This window comes from Suricata suricatta, chromosome 9 (assembly GCF_006229205.1).
Source record: "Suricata suricatta isolate VVHF042 chromosome 9, meerkat_22Aug2017_6uvM2_HiC, whole genome shotgun sequence".
NCBI lineage: Eukaryota > Metazoa > Chordata > Mammalia > Carnivora > Herpestidae > Suricata > Suricata suricatta.
In genome coordinates this window covers 20,529,538-20,550,308 of record NC_043708.1, presented here as the reverse complement: position 1 = coordinate 20,550,308, position 20,771 = coordinate 20,529,538, and the positions used below count along the sequence as shown (strand labels likewise).

Below are 20,771 nucleotides of genomic sequence, written 5' to 3'. Positions count from 1 at the left end.
AGGGGGAGAGGGGGAGAGGGGGAGAGGGGGAGGGAGAGGGAGAGGGAGAGAGGGAGGGAGGAAGGGAATATGAGAATACCCCAGGCAGGCTCTGCACTGTCAGCACAGAGCCCTATGCAGGGCTTAATCTCATGAATCATGAGATCATGACCTGAGCTGAAATCAAGAGTCAGATGCATAACTGAATGAGCCACGAGGTGCTCCTAAAAGTAGTCTAATTGTTAATTTTCAGTGGCATTCCCAAACACATTTCTAGTATCATTTCTAAGTATGTACAGTTATAAATGAATTGTCTCCTATCAAAGTAAAATTCCTTATAGTTTTCTCAAGCCCTAACATGGAACCGTATACATGGCAATATTTAACAAATACACCCAATTACTTACAGATTTCAAAAACTATGTACACCTACAATTAAGCCAAATGGGGAATGGCAGTGCTCAAACTGGGCCAGACCTTGGGCATTTCCACCTTTACTTTCATTTATAGTTTTTAGTTGTTTGCAATTCGTGGATTTAAGGAGAAAAAGGAGTTACAAAATTTAATCAACTGAAATACCTTTCTTGCTTTTCCCAGTAAGTCCCATACATTTTTCAATTTTCAGTTCATGCTGTACATCTTTCAAGAAAGACCCATCGTTCTCCCTATTCTCTAGTTTAAAAGGACTTCAAAATCGAGTAAGTTAGGCTTTCATTTTCAAAAGAGGAAATCATTTCTGGAGAGGTTCAGTGAGTTGACCAGGGATATAATATTGATAGTGAGTGACAAAGATGATTCTCAAGTTCTGGTCCAACACACTTTTTACTAAATCAGGTCATTTCATATAATTATCCAGAAAAGTTTACTATGTACAGATATTTTCTGAGAACTCATACCTAAAAGTCCATGGTCTAACTTCCCAATGCAAACATTTCCATGGCATATTCTTGCAACCTACTGTTCACTGTCTGCTTAAGTAGGATTGGAATTGGGGGGTTGAGGTGGGGGGGTCAAAGAATTGCAAATTATGTAATTTCATTCTGGACCTGCTCTCTTTCATATTTTACCCCCTACTGAAATCTGCTTCCTCCAAACTTCCACATATTGATCCTAGCTCTACCTTCTGGGACTTAATTAAAAAAAAAAAAATATATATATATATATGTGTGTGTGTGTGTGTGTGTGTGTGTGTGTGTGTGCGCGCACGCGCGCGCGTGTGTGTACATGTATCTCACATGTATTTGAAAACTGCTATCGTACTTTCCCTCTAGATCACTGAGTTAAACTATATGCACATTTAATATTTATCAAGTTTTTCTTACTTATACAAGAAAATAGAGCAAAATAAAATTAAAACTGTAGACTGGGCAGAAACTCTTACATTAAGTGGTCTAATAGGTCTGGTCTAAAAATACACTATGTAGGGGTGCCTGAGTGGCTCAGTCAGTTAAGCGTCCGGCTTCGGCTCAGGTCATGATCTCATGGTTCATGGGTTTGAGCCCTGCATCAGGCTCTGTACTGACAGCTCAGAGCCTGGAGCCTGTGTTTGGATTCTGTGTCTCCCTCTCTCTCTGACCCTCCCCTGCTCGCGCTGTCTCTCTCTCTCTCTCTCTCTCTCAAAAATAAATTTAAAAAAACCAATTACTCTCTTCTCCCAAACCTGCTCCATCTTCAGTCTTTCTCATCTGAGTTGATGGCATTTCCATTCTTCCTTCTGGGTCCTCATCAAAAAATCTTGGAATCATTCTTGATTCCTCTTTTTCGTTTCTACCACATAGCCAGGAAGAGAAAATCCTGCTGTCTCTTCCTTCAAAACATATCTAAGATCCAGCTGCTTCTCACCACTTCCAATACTATCCCCCAAGCCTGAATCACCATTGTCTCTCACGTGTTATTACAATATCTTTCTGTTAGTCTCCTTGTTTCAACCTCTGCTTCCTCTGCACAATCTACTCTCAATAAAAAAAAGCAAAGTAATCTTTTTACAATTAAAATGTAAGTGATAACTACATCTATTTGAAACCTTCCAGTAACTTCCCAATTCACACTTAAGAACCCATATCCTTGGTAAGTTCCACACCACCTGCTCCCACTTACCTCTGACTTAATCTACTACTATATCCCTTCCCTTCTAACCCCAGTCCAACCATTCTGGCCTTTGTGCCACCACTCACTCACAACAGGCAGGCTCTGTTACCATATGAGGACATGGCTAACTCTCTCTCTCTTTTTTTTAATCAATTTTTTAATGTTTATTTTTTGAGAGAGCGATACTGAGCATGGGCAGGGGAGGGGCAGAGAGAGAGTGAGAGAGAATCTGAAGCAGGCTCCAGGCTTTGAGCTAGCTGTCAGCACAGAGCCCAATGCAGGACTCGAACCCACAAACTGTGAGATCATGACCTGAGCCAAAGTCGGATGCTTAACCGACTGAGCCACCCAGGTGCCCCAAGTTAACTCTTTTCAAGAGGCTTTTTCTTTTAAGTTTATTTATTTATTTTGCAAGAGGGAAAGTGAGCAGTGGATGGGCATACAGAGAGAGAAAATCTCAAACAGGTTCTGCACTCCATGGGGCTTGATCCCATGAACCTTAAAATCATGACCTGAGCCTGAGACAAGAGTCAGAAACTTAATCAATTGAGCTGCCCAGGCACCCTAATTCTCATCAAGTCTTGTTCAAATGTCATTTTCTCAAAAGATCAATTAAGACTAGCCTTTTTAAAACTGTAACCTGTCCCTTTCCTAACAATTATTCATACCAATTATCAGCTTCTAACATACCATAGTAATTTATTATTAAGTTTTAGCATCTGTCTCCCTTGACTAAACTTCCTAATGGCAGGAACAGTTTTATTTTGTTCACTAATGTGAATAACTTCCTAGCACAGTCCCCTGGTCTATTTGTTGAATGAAAAGAACTCTGTCTCCTCTTTTCTTTACTACTCTTATAGAGAATGTAGTAACTATCCAAAAATGGGTATACAAATTTATTTCCAGCATGAACTGAGTGACTACAACCTGAAAGACAATGGGAATACATAAACAAGAATGTAATGAGTGGCCCAGAAAAAGAAATTGCCCAGACAAGTAAAGAAACAGATTGCATTCCGCTGTAAGACAACATGCAAAAACCAAATGTGAAAAGTTTCAGGATCAAATAATAATCCATACACTCAACACTTCAAACATATTAAGTAAAATTACCAATAAATAAAGCTGAAGCCTCAACACCTAATGCCATCAGTCTTTATCTATTTATAATACGAGAGAACTCTGCCTCATGATTTTGATTTGACAACATAAACTTCATTATTCTATCTATAGTAATGTAACTTATTCTAAAATTCACTCATTGAAATTCTAAAGTTAGACTTCAAAAATAAAATCCTAAAATACAAGTTGCTCTAACTATATCCAACCCTATTTTAACCAATTCATAGAACATCATTCTTTATTATTGACTAAAATATCAAGCCAAGGCTTCCAGAACTCATTTGATTCTAAAAATTAGATCTCTGTAAATTTACAATTATTTAATCATTCAACATACTACTTAAAGCTATATTAAGTTTCTGTTTGAAAACATTAAAATGTCTTTAGGAGCAAAACAAATCAATTTGAACATTCCAAACATTATAGTTCAATATATAACAAAGGAGAATACAACCATTCTTCTAATATGAAAATACTAAGAAGTATATTCTTCAATCTAGCTAAAATAAAGGTTACCCTTGCCTGACAAATCTGATCTCTTGTCATCATGAAATTGTGTTCTGGGGAAGCCTGGGTGGCTCCATCAGTTAAGCAACTGACTTTTGATTTCAGCTCAGGTCTTGATCTCATGGTTCATGAGTTTGAGCCCCACGTGAGGCTCTGCGCTGACAGCAGAGGACATGCTTGGGATTGTGTGTCTCCCTCTCTCTCTGCTCCTATCTTGCTTGCATGCTTAAATCTCTCTCTCTCAGAAATAAACAAACATTAAAAAAAAGAAATTATGTTCGGGACTGTAGGAGGTTCCTTTCAAATTTCCTGACAATAAAGGTTTATTGGTATCTAATTTAACCTTAATACTCTTCCTCTACATAAAAATAACAAGAAATTACATTTATTATAATATCTTTAGTGTAAGGTTTTAAGAATGCTCATCCGAAAGTCACACAGTACAAGAGTAGATGCTCTAATAATTCTGTATCAATGGCCTCACTGACTTTATTCTGTAATCTCTCTGGTAAGTAACTGGCTTGACTTTACCTTTTCATTACAAAATGTTAAGATTCATTGTTTTGACATTTCCCTATAGTTCTGTTTGCAATAAACATGGCTGCTTATATGCAATAAGCATGGCTAGTTAGAAGATTCGTTTCTACAGAAGCAATACAAATTTAAGATTTTCATCATTTGTAAAGGAAATTCATGCAGAACACAAATTTTGCATGATCATGGTTACAACTCCAGTGTCTGACACATGTAGATACTTAGTATTTATTTAATGAATGAGTAGTGCTCACAAACAAAAACTCAATTTCTTCTGTTAGGGTTTTCATCATTTTGTAAAGACCATTGCTGAAATTAAATTATAAATGCAATAGAAGTTGTAATTTATCATAAATTTAATGATTATAATCAGCAAACAATTTTATTCCAAATTAAATGTTTCAATAAGTAACAAAATCTCAATAATAATGCCTATAACTATAATAATGATACTTAGATGGTATATCCTTTTGAAGAATTAGGAAAACAAAGACTCAATAACTAATTCTCAGATGCCTAGTTTAAAAATACCTAATGCTACCAAAATAAAGCAAAACTAAATACTTTTTAAAAATGATTTTTAGTAAAAACACATCTATTTGTTAAGTTTATTGCTCCAGTTCTGTCCTTAGTAATAAAAAAAAAGGGGGACAGAATAACTAAAGCCTTTTAGTATTGAGGTAGTTGAAGCAAAAGGGGAAATGGGGTTATTCCACTAGGTTATTAATGTTAAAGGACAACCCTAAAGTTGAAAGACTTGAAAAACACCTACCTCTCCTCATGATTTCAAAAAAAATTTTTTTTAACATTTTATTAATTTCTGAGAGACAGAGAGAGGCTGTATGATCAGGGGAGGGGCAGAGAGAGAGAGGGGGAGACACAGAATCTGAAGCAGGCTCTAGGCTCTGAGCTGTCAGCACAGAGCCCGATGCAGGGCTCAAACCCACAAACTGTGAGACCATAACCTGAGCTGAAGTCAGACACTTAACCAACTGAGCACCCAGGCGCCCCCCCTCCTGATTTACCTGGGTGGCTCAGTCCGTTAAGCGTCTGAATTCAGTTCGGGTCATGATCTCACAGTTCATGAGTTCAAGCCCCACATCAGGCTCTGTGCTGACAGCTCAGAGCATGGAGCCTGCTTCAGATTCTGTGTCTCCCTCTCTCTCTGCCCCCTCCCCAGCTCATGCTCTTACTGTCTCTCTCTCAAAAATAAATACTTAAAAGAGAGAAAAAAAAATGAAACATTTTTCAAATGTAAAGCTACAATAATTTCTCATTTTATTAAAATAATCAACTATAACAATGTTTTCATTCACCACTTGTACTAAATATAAGAGGCATCAATTAGCTGCCAAAATGTTTGAATGAGGTAGAAAAGATATTTAGGGAAGAAATCCTAACAGAAAAAATGTTAGTAATCTGATAAAATCCTTACCTTATCATATTGGCATACAACAACATTTTCTGTATCAAAGAGTTCTTGTCCTTCCTCATCACTAACATCATCTTCACTGTTGAGGGGCTCCTACAAATAAGAAAGAAGGGCATTTATTTACACTTCATGGGTTACTAGAAAAACGCCCTTCTAATATACAAGGACTTTAATGTTCTTTGAGAATGAAGGGTCAGATAGAAGTATATACACATACACAAAAAACATATTGTTAATCAGCTGCGTTAAGACTTTGCCAGTGTTACTGAAATTACAGCAGGAAATCAAGAATTAAATTAAAGTAGTTAAGCTATATAAAGTCTGAAAAGAGGTTTTATTTTTCCTTCATTCTTTCAGAATAGCACAAGATTATTCTCTTCAACAGCTGTCTAAAATGCCTAGAAGGGGACCTAAGAAAATATCAAGGTTTAATGAGATAATGGCACTATGTACCACCAGAAGCAGCAGAGTAAAAGGGAAAGACAACGGTGAAGTTGGAGGAAAAAAGGGCTGTAAGACAGGCTAGGAGTCTGGCTTGTCTACACAACATTGAGGACTAAGACTGTTTATAATATTAGCATGTCTACCATTCTGAGGGTAATGGTGGAGGCTTGTAGTATAATTACCTAAGGCATTCAGATGAAAAGGGTACCTGTGGGAGGGTGGGAAGAGATCTCAGTCCGCTAAAGAATTAAAGACCCACATCTAATTGGAGCATAAAATGACCAAAGATGTTAAATTTGATCTCACTTATTTGAAAAGATAAAATATATAACCCAGATTTTTAATTCACAGAGAAAAAGACAGTAAAAAATTAAAGTGGAAAGGAAAATAATCAAGATGCTATTAAGTCCAGCCCTATAACTAGGTCTACACCTCACATACATATGTATGTATATATATTCTTTTATTTAAAATAGAGATCACCAATGTAAATGTAAAAACTTATTGAGGTAAAATTCACATAACATAAAATTCACCATTTTACCTATTTAAAGTGTACAACCAGTCATACTTAATACATTCATAATGTGTGCTATTATCACCACTAATTTCAGAATAATTTCATCATCTTTACCAGTAAGCAGTCACTCCCCATTTCCACCTCCTCTTCCCAGCCCCCAACTTATTGCTTTCTGTCACTATATATTTACCTCTCTGGATATCTCATATAAATGGAAACATATAATATACACATATAACCTGTAGTATGGCTTCTTTAACTAAAATGTGTGAGGTTCATTCATGTTATAGCATAAACCAGTACTTTGCTCCCTTTCATGGCTAAGTAATACTTCATTATATGGACAAACCATATTTTAATTTGTTCATCCATCAGTTACTAGATAGCTGGGTTACTTGTATTCTTTTGGATAATATAAACAGTTTTGAACATTCACATACAAGGTTTTGTTTGAATACCTGTTTTCAATTCTCATATATATATATACTTAAGAGAATTGCTTATACATAAGCATATATTTTTATGCTTAACATTTTGAGGAACCACCAAACTTACTTTCCACAGCAGCTATACTATTTTGCATCCCCACCAAGAATGCAAAAGAAATCCAATTTCTCTACATCCCCACCAGTATTTGTCTTTCTCTCCCTCTTTTTTCTTTTTTTTTGGTGAGAGTGCACACGAGCAGGGGATGAGCAGAGAGAGGGGTAGAGAATCGACGCAGGGCTTGATCTCACAGCTGTGAGATCATGACCTGAGCCAAAGTCAAGAGTCGAATGCTTAACCAACTGAGCCACCCAGACATGCCCGGATCTGTCTCCCTTTTTTCTTTTGTGATTACAGCCATCCCAGTAAACAAAGTGGTATCTCTCTGTGGCTGTAATATATCTATTTCTGTAATAACCAGTAATGTTGAGCATTTTTTTACCTGCTTATTGGCTATCTGTATATGCTCTTTGGAGAAATGTTTATTAAGTTCTTTGCTCATTTTGGAATAGAGTTGTTTGTTTGTTGCTGAACTTTAAAGCTCTCTATTCTGGATATTAAGCTCTTATCAGATATGTGATTTCTCCTATTTTGTAGGCTATCTTTTCACTGTTTGGATATAATAATCCTTAGACATATAAGTTTTTAATCTATGAGGTCCATGCTTTTCTTTTTTTAAATTCCTTGTGCTTTTGGTGTCCTAAGAAAACTATTAACAAATCCAGCATTGTGAAGCTTCTATCCTATTTTCTTCTAAGAGTTTTATAGTTTCAGCTCTGACATTTATGTCTTTGATCCAATATGAGCTAATCTTATATATGGTGTGAGATACGGGTCCAACCTCACTGTTCTGTATGTGGATGGATATCTGGTTGCTAAGTTTGTAGAATAAGAACATTCTTTCGTATTGAACAGTCGTGGCCTAGTAAAAATTTTGTAACATGACAGTATACATAGCAGTATTCCACATAAAAAAGGACACACTTAAAACTTAGGTATCCAACAAAATGTGAAAGTAAAAGAATGAATAGAGCTATACCAGGCAAATTCTAACTGAAAAAGCTGATATGGGCTCTATTAATATCAAACAAAACAGAGTATATGGGAAAACAAAATTAACTGGAGATAAAGCAGGAAACTATATAATCATAAATGGTTCAATTCATTGGAAAACACAAACTTAAGCTTATATACATCCATTTTTAAGTTCAAATTATAAAAATGCATAATGATAACAAAACAAGCCCACCATCATAGTATATCTAAACATTTCTCACTCAGTAATCAATGACGGTGTAAACACATAAAAGAATCATTAAGGTAGATATATCTTACTGTAGATATACCAGTGAAGTAGAATATCCAAAGAAAATGATTAACAATCTAATTCTAATAGTATATACAAAAGACAACCAAACTGCAGAAAATAGTCTTTTCAAACATACAGAAGCATATGCAAACAGTGACCACATAAAGCAAGTCCCAATCTATTTCAAAGGATGCATACATCACATAGATCATATTCTTTACAAATAAAACATTTAAGTCAGAACAAAAATTAATGAAATAGGAAAAAACACACTAGCGAGAATAAAGCTAAAAGTTGATTCTTAAAAAACATAAATGAGATCCATATGCCTCTGGCAAAACTGAACAAGAAAAAAAGAGCAAGAAGGTACAAATAACAACAGAAATGAGAATATTAATAAAAAGGAAATGGCTATATATGATTCTGGCATTAAAAAAGATTATCATTAACTTTATGCCAATTAAACATTTAAATATATAATCCTAGGAAAATATAACTTATTCAGTCTCAAAAAGAAACAGACACTTTAACAGAGTAAAGACAGTACTAGAATCAGATATTTTTAACAGCATACTTTAACAAATATTCACAGAAGAATTAAGTAAAATCTTAAAAATAAAAATCCAAGGAAGATGGAATACTTGCCAGAATTCCTTTTATAAGGCTATTCTAAACCTGAAAACCTAGTAAGAAGAGTATGAGAACAGGAAATCACAGTATCTATCATTCATGAATATATACATGAAAATCCTGAACAAAGTGAATTCAGCAATTCATAAAAAGGGGAATACAGACTGATCAAACTGTGCTATCCCAGGAATACAAAATTGGTTTACATGTAGAAAACTAATTAATGCAATTAGTTATAAATAACAGATGAAGGATAAGAAATTGTATGATGACCTAATAGTTGCAGAAAGTGTTTGACAAAATTCAATCCTCATTTATGATTTAAAAAAACAAAGCAAAGCTCTTAATTTGAATAGGACTTCCTTAACCAGAAAAAAGATATCAATAAAAAGCCTAGGGTAAACATTATACTAAATAGTGAATCATAGAAAGGGTTCTTTTAAAGACTAAGAAGAAGATAAGGGAAGGGCATCTGGGTGACTCAGTGGGTTGAGTGTCTCTTGATTAGGCTCTTTATTTCAGCTCAGGTCATGACTGCAGGGTCCTGAGACTGAATCCTGCATGGGAGTGTGGAGCCTGCTTGGGATTCTCTCTCCCCCCCCCTCTCTATTCCTCCCTTGCTTGCACACACGTGCTCTCTCAAAATAAGTAAACAAACTTCAAAAAAAAAAAAAAAACCAAGATAAGGGTGCCTGCTATTGCTAAGCTATATTGTTCTGGAAGGTTTAGCCAATGAGGTAAGAAAAGCTGCCATTTTTAATATTTAATTGTTGATTGAGAAAACATGAAAAGATCAAAGATGATAAATATCATCACTAATCAAGGAAATGCAAATTAAAACCAAAAGGTAACACCACCTTCTAACTACCATACTGGCAAAAATTAAGAAGCCTGACAATATCAAGTATCAGTGAAGACATTAGTACAATCTGGCATTTTATTGTAAAGTTGAAGATGTGCATGCCTTAGAACCCAGTAAGTCAATGGTTAGGTGTAACATGTAAAGTCATGCATGTGTCCTCAGAAGATACACTCCAAAATATTTTATAACAGTAAACAACAGAAAGAACCCATCAAACCAGAAATGGATAAATAAGCTATGGTATATTTAATAGTGAAAATAATTATAAGTATATGCAACAACTTAGATGAACCTCAGAAATACCCCCTTGAGGGGAAAAAAGTCAACAAGCAGAAGAATACAGAATAACTTCATTTATGTTATAAATGGGCATTCAAAACTAAACAACATGCTATTTAGAAATATAAATACAGATGATAAAATGTAAAGGCAAGTTAATGATAAACACAAACTTCATGGTTACTCTCATGACAGAGGGAAGTGAATAGGGATTGGGGCGAAGCACTCGGGACTTTAATAAATTATGGGATTATTTTTAACTGATGTGAACACAAGGATGTTTCAATCTTAAAATATTTTTTTAAAAGCATTAGATAATTTAAAGAATTTTGTACTAACATAAGCAAAATTTATATCTTAGGTTGCAGAAAGCAGTAACAACGAAAACTGGTTAAGACAAACATCACCTTGAACACCAGTAACTATGCAACACTAAGAAAAACAAATATATAAATGAAGTAAGAGTAAGAAAAAAATACTTTAACTCATGATGGACACTAAGAGTAGACAAAGTAATGTAAGGAACTGGTATGGAATACAACCAAAAGGAAATTATGAATACATCTATCACATTCAGCTTTTTCCTCAAGCTTCCTCTCTTCCTAAATGTTGCCATGCCTTTCTAATTACTGAAGCAAAAATTAACTGTATGTTTAAACCACATCGAGAATGCATAGGCCAGAAAATTAGAATTAGTTGCACTGTCTCCACCCCCTTTATAAGTACAACTCAATTTGATATACATTTATTTTTTATTACCAGCTATATGAAACAATACTTCATGAAGATAAACACAACCAGAATAACCTAAAACCCTTATTAGGTTAAAAAAACTTTATATTAAAATCCTATAGTGTGTAATACCTTAACAGCCTCTGAAAAAAACAGAATATAATTCATCAGTTTGGCACCAGGTAAAAGAAATGGTTGCGTAGTTTCTCATTTCAAGGCTTTTACTACAAACTTACTTCTTCTACCTGCCCATCCTCAGCTCCATCTTTCTCTTTGTCTTCCTCCTCGTCATCATCATAGTCTTCTTCTTCATCTTCATCTTCTTCAGATGATGTATCACCAGTCCCATCAACCTGTAACACCAATGGAGCTTGTGGCTGAGCAGGCTGGGCCTGTGGTTGCTGCTGGCCTGTTGCAGTTATCTGTGCCTGTGCTGGTGTCGCTGCAGCCACTGTTGTAGGTATCACTTGAGTCTTATTTCCAGTAAATAAGATTTGCTGCGGCTGAATGATGACACCCGTCTGTGGTGAAATCCCTCCAGGAAGAGGGGCCAGTACCTAAGGCAAAAGAAACCCACCTTAGAAACTAGACAGAGGACCAAGTAGCTCAGTTTCATTATGTGTTACACAGAAATAGGCCTAAAAGCTGAAGAATCACCAAAATTGACCATATCTCACATGGTTAAAACTAACAAAGCATAAAAGGAATGTTTAACTAGTTAGTATGCTGATCCACTTCCATTTTACCATTCAAATTTCTGAAGGAAAAAAGATTATCCGAAAATAACTTTCATTTATTGAGCACTAGCTATGTATACGAAAGATTCTAGACTAAGAATTATATATAAGATTATTTACTTGGTATATGGACAGGTATAGTAACTTACCAACCTTCCAGTCACTAAAAGGCAAAATTTTAACCTAGACTTTCTGACTCTGCTCTAATTATTATGTTACGCTGCCTCCCTGTGGAGAACACTGCACTGAAAATGTGAAGTCTTAGGTCCTAGTTTTGTCTAAGATCCCAGATGGAGATATAGCAGAGGCATGTCACTTAACCTCCCTTGGCTTCTGTCATTTCACTGTTATACTAGGATCAATGGTTCTCTACCCTGGCTGCAAATTACAACCACCTGGTATCTTAAAAATACTGGTACTTACGCCCCACTCCTATTCTAATTTAACTGGTCTGATGAAATCAAGTCATTGAAAGCTCCCAGCTTATTCTAACCATGCAACCACACCAGATCAGACAATTTCTCAAGTTCCTTTCAGCTTCTGCCTCTGGAATTCTAAGGTAAACCACAAATCAAAAAGAACGTATCAACAAATATTAATTATACCTTTTATAATAAACATACAAGTAAAATAAAATTACACTTCTTAATAAATAAAAGCAGAGACTGCCTAGTGATAAATAAAAAATGACAATTACTTGCCTTTAGGTTCAAGGAACGAAAAATAAGACAGTATTTTTCTTAAGAAGCTTACAGATGAATGGTGCATAGGCAAAGCAATAAAACAACTCAAAAAGATAGACGGTATAAGGGTGTCTGGGTGGCTCAGTTGGTTGAGCATCCAACTCTTGATTTCGGAGTTTGAGCCCTGTGTCAGGCTCCATGCTGACAGTGCAGAGCCTGCTTGGGACTCTCTCTCTCTCCCCCGCTTCTCTCTGCCTCTCCCCTGCTTGTGCACTCTAAGTAAATAAACTTTAAAGAAAAAAAAAAAGAAGGTGTAACAGAAATATGATATGGTGTTATGAAAACACAGGAATATTAAATTCAGCTTGAGGGACAAGGTATGCTCAGAAAAGCATTCCTAATTGGTTAATACTTGAGTTCATTTGTGCTTGGAAGATGAGCCAGGCTTTTCCGGTCGGTTGGTCGTTTGGTTTAGGCAGGTAGGGGGCAGTGGAGGGAGTTGCTAGTAGAAGAATAGTGAAACCCAAAAGTAATAGCAAGAGAAAATCTGGAAAGCTATAAATCAACTGGATTAATGCTTCTCTGATCTCACCTCTATGATCATACTATTATATAAACATTATGTATTTATGGGTCTCTTTTTTAAAGTACATAAGTTCTTCAAGAAAATAACCATTTGTTTCTTCTTTGTCCTTGTAATAAAAGAATTTAACACTCAGCACACAAGTGGATATAAATATTTAACAACAACTGGAAGCATGGCAAGAAATAAACCTGAAGAGAACAAAAAACAAGATCCAAAAAACCCTGAAGATCTGTGAACCATGCTGAGGAGTTTAGATTTTCCAATAGGCAATGGAAAATCATTAAAAGATTTTAAGATTTTTAGAAAAATAACTATAAATACAGAGTAACAGATTAGGAGAGCACCGACTAGAGTCAGTGAAATCAACTAGGAGGATGATATTATAGTATTATAATGCGTATACATGTGTGTCTATATATATGTATGGTGTATATATGTATATATACATACATGCTCACATTTTATACATAGTATATAGCATATATATATATATGTGGTATTGAGAAGTATTTTAAGTGAGAAATTAAAGCATGAACTAAGGAAATGACAAGAGTCTGAGAAAAGAAAACTAGTTTCAAACATATTAAGGAACTGCAAACATGTTAAAACTGCAGTCTGAAAAAAAGGAGCTATTAAGAATTGGTAGTACTCTGTGATATCTTGAATATTAAAGGTAAAGGAAAGGGAAGATCCCATACTCCACACCCACTTCCAGAAAATGCATACGCTTCATGAAAGCTTCATGTCTACCCTGTTCACTCTTAAATCTCTAGTCCCTTGCAAAGACCCTGATACATAGCCACACAGAAAATATTTGTTTAATGAATGCCAGATAAGTTGGGGAGGTTTGGAGGCTGAATGGAGAGTGGTGCCATTGACTGAATGAAAAGCATGTTCATAGGGATGATGAAAGGTAAGAAAGGATAACGACAACTTAGTCTTAAACCTACTGAATATAAGTTAAGCTGTGAGGTATACAGGAGGAATTTAGAATGATAGGACTAGAGAATAGTCTAAGCCTTCATAGAGACAAAGCCATGGGAAAAAGGGAACCACCTAGAGAATTCATCCAGAAAAAGAAAACAGAACCCCATGGTGACCGTTAACTTAGGCCTCTGTTACCTGTTGTATAACAGGAGCTTGTACCCCACCAGGCTGCATTTGTGGTATAACTTGTTGTTGCAGAACCACTGACTGCTGAGGCTGAAAGATATACTGGGCACCGTTGGCTGCTCTGACTACTTGAAGCAGCTGGCCTAAAACAAAACATATGTATTACAAGTTACCATTTTAGCAGTGACCATCTCAAAATAAATGAATTCATGGTAAATGTCACACCACCAAAATGCCCTAGAAATTCTCAAATAAGAAAAGTCTGTCACCCATACACAGTAAATTACAACTGTTACCTTCTTCACTTCCTTCCATGTTCAAATACATTGCTTAAGATGTTTTATTTTCCTTACTTGTCATCCTCATAAAACTCTTTGCGAACTAAGTTTTAACAACAGATTATGAGAGTTGATTAGAAGTTTAAATTATCTTTACTAACATGTTAGGAGTCATGGAAGAGCAGTAAGATCAGATGTTTTCAAGGACTTTTTCTATTTAAAGCCTTGAAGACATCAAAGTGTTAACAGTTCATTAACATCTTGAGCCAAAGCACCAGGGTACTTAGTTTCAAAATGCTTAAAAACAATCAAAGCTTGCTGAACCAATTATCACTGTCATACGATCCTGTTTGCCTGGCTTATACTCACAGAAGTGAACTCCTCTCTTTGTTGTTTTAGATGACGGAGAATCTTCAATTAATTAAAAGGCAACAATTTCATGTTAAAATGTGTAGCAAGTTCTTTACAAATTTAGAATTTTATTAACCAAATAGTAAGAAATTGTATAATTAAGATTACAGAAAGAATACTTAAAATCCATATAAATTCTTCCAACATTAATACGCCAAAAATCCCAAGTAAATTTTGTCCGTCTATGCAAAGATGCTATTAAAACAGAGCACTATAGAATTTAGTTTGAGATCACAAATTTGTTCAAATGAGTCAACTTATTTGGCAAGTTAAAGGTATTTAACAAAAATCCATGTATTTCTATATAATCACACTTCATTTAATAAATAGGATTCTCATTCAGAGATCAAAAGCTCATTGCCAGAGTCCAGCTCCAGCAGGTCCAGGACTCCCTGAAGGATGGACAGTGTGAGCAAAAGCGAATGAGAGAGCCTTAGTTTTCTTTCTGATCACCAGGCAGGCATCTCTGCACTGACCTGAGAGTCAGCTTTATTTATTGAAAAAATTTATGGGGTACAAAACAGAAGTGGCCATTGCCTTAAACAATGATTTCTGATAACAAATTCTTTGGTATGTAAAAATTTCCCAGAACATAGATTGGTGGGGGACTTATGCATAATCTTTATCAATAGTGATTAAGGTAGGTGACTTAGATGCTTACATACGGGGAAAGAAGGTATCCTTAGCATTCAAATACGAGGCAATGTTTTCAGCATAGCAAAGGCAAAAGTTAGTTCTTTGTGAGCAGGGGTAAATAACCTGTTTTCTTGAGGGGAAGAAAAACAGATTTCTCAGGAAATGTAATGTTTGCTCCCACAAACACAAAAGAAATTCCTATAAGTTCCTTCACAAGGTGCAATCAGCATTTCAGGGCCAGAATACGGAGACAAGTCACTCCTGATACCAGTCAGCAAGGCGCCGTGGGGGAGGGTCGGGGCTCAAGCAAAAATAACTGAGACAGGGGTAGACATCAGTCACCATCTGAAGGCAGGAGGCCTTGCAAACCCGCCTTACCTCGCAAGTAGTTTTCTTGACTTTGGTGAGTCAAGCTGCTTCCAGCAGCTCATCTGCTCTCCTATATCCTCAGCAATAATTACCATTTAATGTGCTATAGTACTCAATCTTATTTTAATAACCTAATAAGCTAAATCATTAAAAAAAAATATTGTTTTTTCCCCAAAGAGTCCAAAACAAAGACTAAATGGTACAATTTTCTGAGTAATACATATAAATAATGGTTCTGTTATTCCTGATTACCTGAATTTGTTAATATCTGTTGAACAGGAGTCACGCCTGCAGGGAGTGCCAAGGTAGCAGCTGTAGCAGCAGCGCTCTGAAAAGAAAAAAACAAAGGAAAAAATCAAAACCACATATGGGCACAACAGTACCTCAGTTTAACTCTCACACATTGTAACAGTATTTGAAGTTTATTTTTTAGTGTATGCTAAAATAAAGTTCTAATGAGACTAAATCCCATTTTATAAAATGATACAATAAAGACTACCTAGCCTAAATACTTTAAGTACTTCAATTAAGTAGAATAATATGAAGCACCTGTGTGGCTCAGTCAGTTAAGTGTCTGACTTTGGCTCAGGTCATCATCTCATGGTTTGTGGGTTCAAGCCCCCCATCAGGCTCTTCACTGTCAGCGCAGAGCCTGCTTTGGATCCTGTCTCCCACTCTCTGCCCCTCTTTCACTTGCATGGCACATTCTTTCTCTCTCAAAAATAAACATTATAAAAGAAAATGTACTTCTTGACATTTAATAGGCCTAAGTAATTTCTACACCTACAGCCTCAAATTCCCACTATGTCCCCAGAATACAGCTATACCCTACCAGGTTTTCTTCATGAAATGCAGGTTCTGCATTTTATTTAAAATATATCTGGTCTCTATAGGCAAATGAAAGATAATCTAAGTCTGAAGAACACATTAACAGCCATTTACTACTGTGAAATATTATTTAGAAATATGAAGGGCCTAGGGGCACATGGGTGGCTCAGTCGTTTAAGCATCCAACTTCGGCTTTGGTTATGATCTCACAGTTTGTGGGTTAGAGCCCCACATTGGGCTCTGTGCTGCCTGCTTCGCATTCTCGGTCTCCCTCTCTCTCTGCCCTTTTCCTACTCATTCTCTCTCTCAAAAATAAACATTAAAGAAGACATATTAAAGGTGTATAATTCATATTTAGAAGATTAATAGATCTCCCTCTACTGACAAAGTGACAACTATAGTTTCTATACATCAAACAATAATCACCTACACACCTCTGCACATTCAAGTTGCTACCAACAAATATTTGTGGAGTGACATACCATACATACACAAACCATCTATTATCGATATTTACTGAAGATGTATTCTTGCATGAAATAGCATTAGAATAATGCATTAGAGCAATATTACAAAAGAGAACTGGTTTGGTATAAAGTCCTGTTTTAATATTTTTGAAATGTATTTATTTTGAGAAAGAAAGTGCATAAGCGGGGGGGTGGGGAGAGGGAGAGAGAAAGAGAAAGAGAGAGAGAGAGAGAGAGAGAGAGAGAGAGAGAGCGAGAGAGAGCGAGCGCGCGCGCGTGAGCGAGAGAAAATGAATACCAAGCAGGCTCTGTACTGTCAGCACAGAGCAGAATGGGGGCTTGAGCCAAAACCAAGAGTAGGATGCTTACCCAAGTGAGCTACTCCAGTACCCTGGCCCTGTTTTGTAGAAGTTCTCTGAAATAGCCTTCTACCTAATATATTATCACTATCCTCCATTCTTATTAAATTACCTAGCTTTTCTATGTGCTCATTTCCAAAGCATGCATAACTATTAAAAAAATCAAAACTGGGGTGCCTGGCTGACTTAGTCAGTAGAGCATGTGACCCAAGAGCTCAGTGGAGATTGCTTAAAAATAAAATTCTTTAAAAAAAATAAATAAAAACTTAAAAAAAATTTTTTTTAACTTTATTTATTTTGAGGAAGACAGAGATAGCACAAGTGGGGGAGGAACAGAGAGAGAGGGATACAGAGAATCCCGAGCAGGCTCTGCACTGTCATCACAGAACCTGACGGGGGGTTCAAACTCACAAAACCATGAGATCAGGACCTGAGCCAAAACCAAGAGTTGGACACATAACTGACTGAGCCACCCAAATGCCGCCAAAATTGTTTTTAATAGCTATCTTCTAATCGGGAATAATAATGCAAAAAAACAAAACTCAAAAACCTTTTATTTGTAAAGAGCCTACAGTGATTATGTTTCAGAATATACAAAATATACACGGCAAATAATGACTGAAAATACCAAGTAAAATACAACAATACACATATAGGCTAATGTATTTTATTGATTTACATTTCTGACCTATGATCTGTTTAAATACATGCTTTTTTTAGAATCAAGGAGATGTAGAAAACATAAAAGAGATGGGCTACTGATTTTGCCCCAGTCTCTTTAAACAGTTTTAATTCAAAATTCTCTTGCAAACACTTAAAATTCTTAGAAAGTCAGATGGACCTACTCCAAGTGATTCTACAAAATTTGGTTTTAAAATGACAGAAGTTATTTCCTAGGAAACAGTCTCAACAGTACCAACTGTAATAAACGTCATACAGTGAGATTTTTATTTTTAAGGGTGGAGGTTTAAAAAAAAAATTGGGGGTCTTAGACCAGAAATGGAATTTTTGAATGATAAAAACTCTTGTGATTCCATGATAGACTGGAATTTTGTGATTTTCATGAAGAATTAATTCCAGCAACTTTAACTGGAAGTACAAATAGATATGCTTGATTTTTTGTGTGTGAATTTAAAACCAGTAATTTCCACTATCACACAAATTTGTAATTCTGTCAAGTTATAGACTTATAAGGCTGGTATAATTTAAAAGGACTCATTTGTCTAGTAGGTGAACCCTGTTTCCTAGCTGGCTTACCAATCACAAATGAGCTCTGAGGTTCACTACTCATCACTCACCAAACAGAAGTGATTTTTTAAAATACTGTTTTCATTAAAAAAAAAAAACAAAACAAAAACCTACCTGGGGAAAAAAACCTCCTGCTGGCACTAAGCTAAGAGATTTCTTTTAAAAATGATTCCTACTTTTAAATAAAAGATGTGACTGAATTTAAGAATGAACTGTTAGAACTGAGACACCACTAACAGTCTATAAATTATAAACAGAACAAAGAAAAGCCATTTATAAGAAAGTCCTGGAATAACTATTCTAATAAGACTTTAATGTTTTATTTAAAAAAGCTCTAAGTACATAGGGAAAGATTCTCTAAGGATCTGAAAAGGTTTTTTAAATTTTAGTTATATGGTAGTATATTTGATGGGAAATACTATATATGAGAATGAGAACTTCTATCCAGTGAATATCCCTTAGAAATATCAAAAGACTAATGGAGAATAAATTCAACTGGTTAAAATGCACTTTAAAGTAATAATACACAAGTTGTAATAAATCTTAAAAGGCTATGCTATGGTTAAGTCAGAGCAAAAATTTTTTAAGGTTTGATCTTAAAAATAGTTATCTTGAACGATCCAAATAGTTCATTTTCATTCTTAAGGCTTATAATTTTTAGCATTCCCGACTTTTGCAATTAGTGGGTCTTCTGAAACAGAACTATAATTGGCACAGTATGTCTAATAGGTCTCAAAACCTGTATTTCAAAAATAGCATGAAATGAAACAGCTCTCACAAAGCCCTGTTCTTTTGGTATTTTCAACATCAAACTGTGTAATTTTATGAACCTCAATATCTAAGTATCAAGCTAAACTTTAGATTAGCTGCTAAACTAAATTTAGGAAACTAAATAAAACAGTCATTTTATTCAAATCTTGACTAAACTTCAGGTTGTTAATACACAACAAATCCAGGCATAATCACAATTTTGAGTTAAAATAAGTAGAGCCACAGCATCACTCATCATCAGGGAAATACATGTCAAAACGACACTGAGATACCACCTCACGCCGATCAGAGCGGCTAAAATGAACAAATCATGTGGAGAAACAGGCACCCTCCTAAACTGTTGGTGAGAATGTAAACCGGTATAGCCACTCTGAAAAACAGTGTGGAAGTTCCTCAAAAAATTAACAATAGAACTCACCTATGACCCAGCAATAGCACTGTTAGAAATTTACCCAAGGGATAGAGAAGTGCTGATGCACAGAGGCACATGTACCTGGTCAATGTTCATAGCGGCACTTTTAACAATAGCCAAATCATGTAAAGACCTTAATGTCCATCAACTGATGAATGGATCAAGAAGACATGGTTTATCAATACAATGGAATACTACATGGCAATGAGAAAGAATGAAATCTGGCCATTTGTAGCAACGTGGATGGAATTCGAGGGTGTCATGCTAAGTGAAATAAGTCAGGTAGAGAAGGACAGATATCGTATGTTTTCACTCATAAGTGAAACAAGAGAAACTTAACAGAGGACCATGGAGGAGGGGAAGGGGGGAAAATAGCTGGAGAGAGGGAGGGAGGCAAACCATGAGAGAATCTTGAATACTGAGAACAAACAGGGCTGATGGGGAGAGGGGAAGAGGAGTGATGGGCATGGAGGAGGGCACTTGTTGGGATGAGCACTGGGTGTTATATGGAAACAAACTTGACAATAAACTATAAAAATAAATAAATAAAAGAATAAGTAGAGCCAAGCAAAGTGCTGTTTTGAGTCTTACCATGTTTGATGCATTCATATGTTGTATCAGCTTGGAGTCAGGAACTATAACTTGTGGTGCTGTAGCTAGTAAAAAGAAAGAAAAAACACAAACATGCAAACAAGGAACCATGAGGCTGTTTCATAATCCTAAGAGTTCTATACAATGGTGAAAAGTTTTGTTTTCTGCATTCAAATGCATTCACCCATTTGATATCTCAGAATGGTATAAAGTATAATTAACAGCTGTGATATATGCATCTTATACTAGAAAACATCAATTAAAAAAAAGATTTAAGTAACAACACATACAGATAGAAGGGAATTTGGGAACATGAAGTAGTGAGATATCTACATATATCTACAGCTCTGTGCATTCT

The 20,771-nt window shown here is 35.7% G+C and overlaps 1 protein-coding gene across 1 annotated transcript in view; it reads right to left on the bottom strand.

Annotated features, from left to right (window-relative positions):
• The window catches only part of GTF2A1 (general transcription factor IIA subunit 1), a 30,460-nt gene extending 9,921 nt beyond the window's left edge, over positions 1-20,539 (bottom strand). The window contains exons 1-5 of the mRNA XM_029951717.1: positions 20,414-20,539; positions 15,990-16,065; positions 14,053-14,186; positions 11,161-11,481; positions 5,666-5,755 (exon numbers count right to left, since the gene is read on the bottom strand). Coding sequence (XP_029807577.1) covers positions 5,666-5,755; positions 11,161-11,481; positions 14,053-14,186; positions 15,990-16,065; positions 20,414-20,524 — 732 coding nt within the window. The 5' untranslated portion in view covers positions 20,525-20,539. The remainder of the gene's footprint in view (positions 1-5,665; positions 5,756-11,160; positions 11,482-14,052; positions 14,187-15,989; positions 16,066-20,413) is intronic.
• Positions 20,540-20,771: the final 232 nt, after the last annotated feature.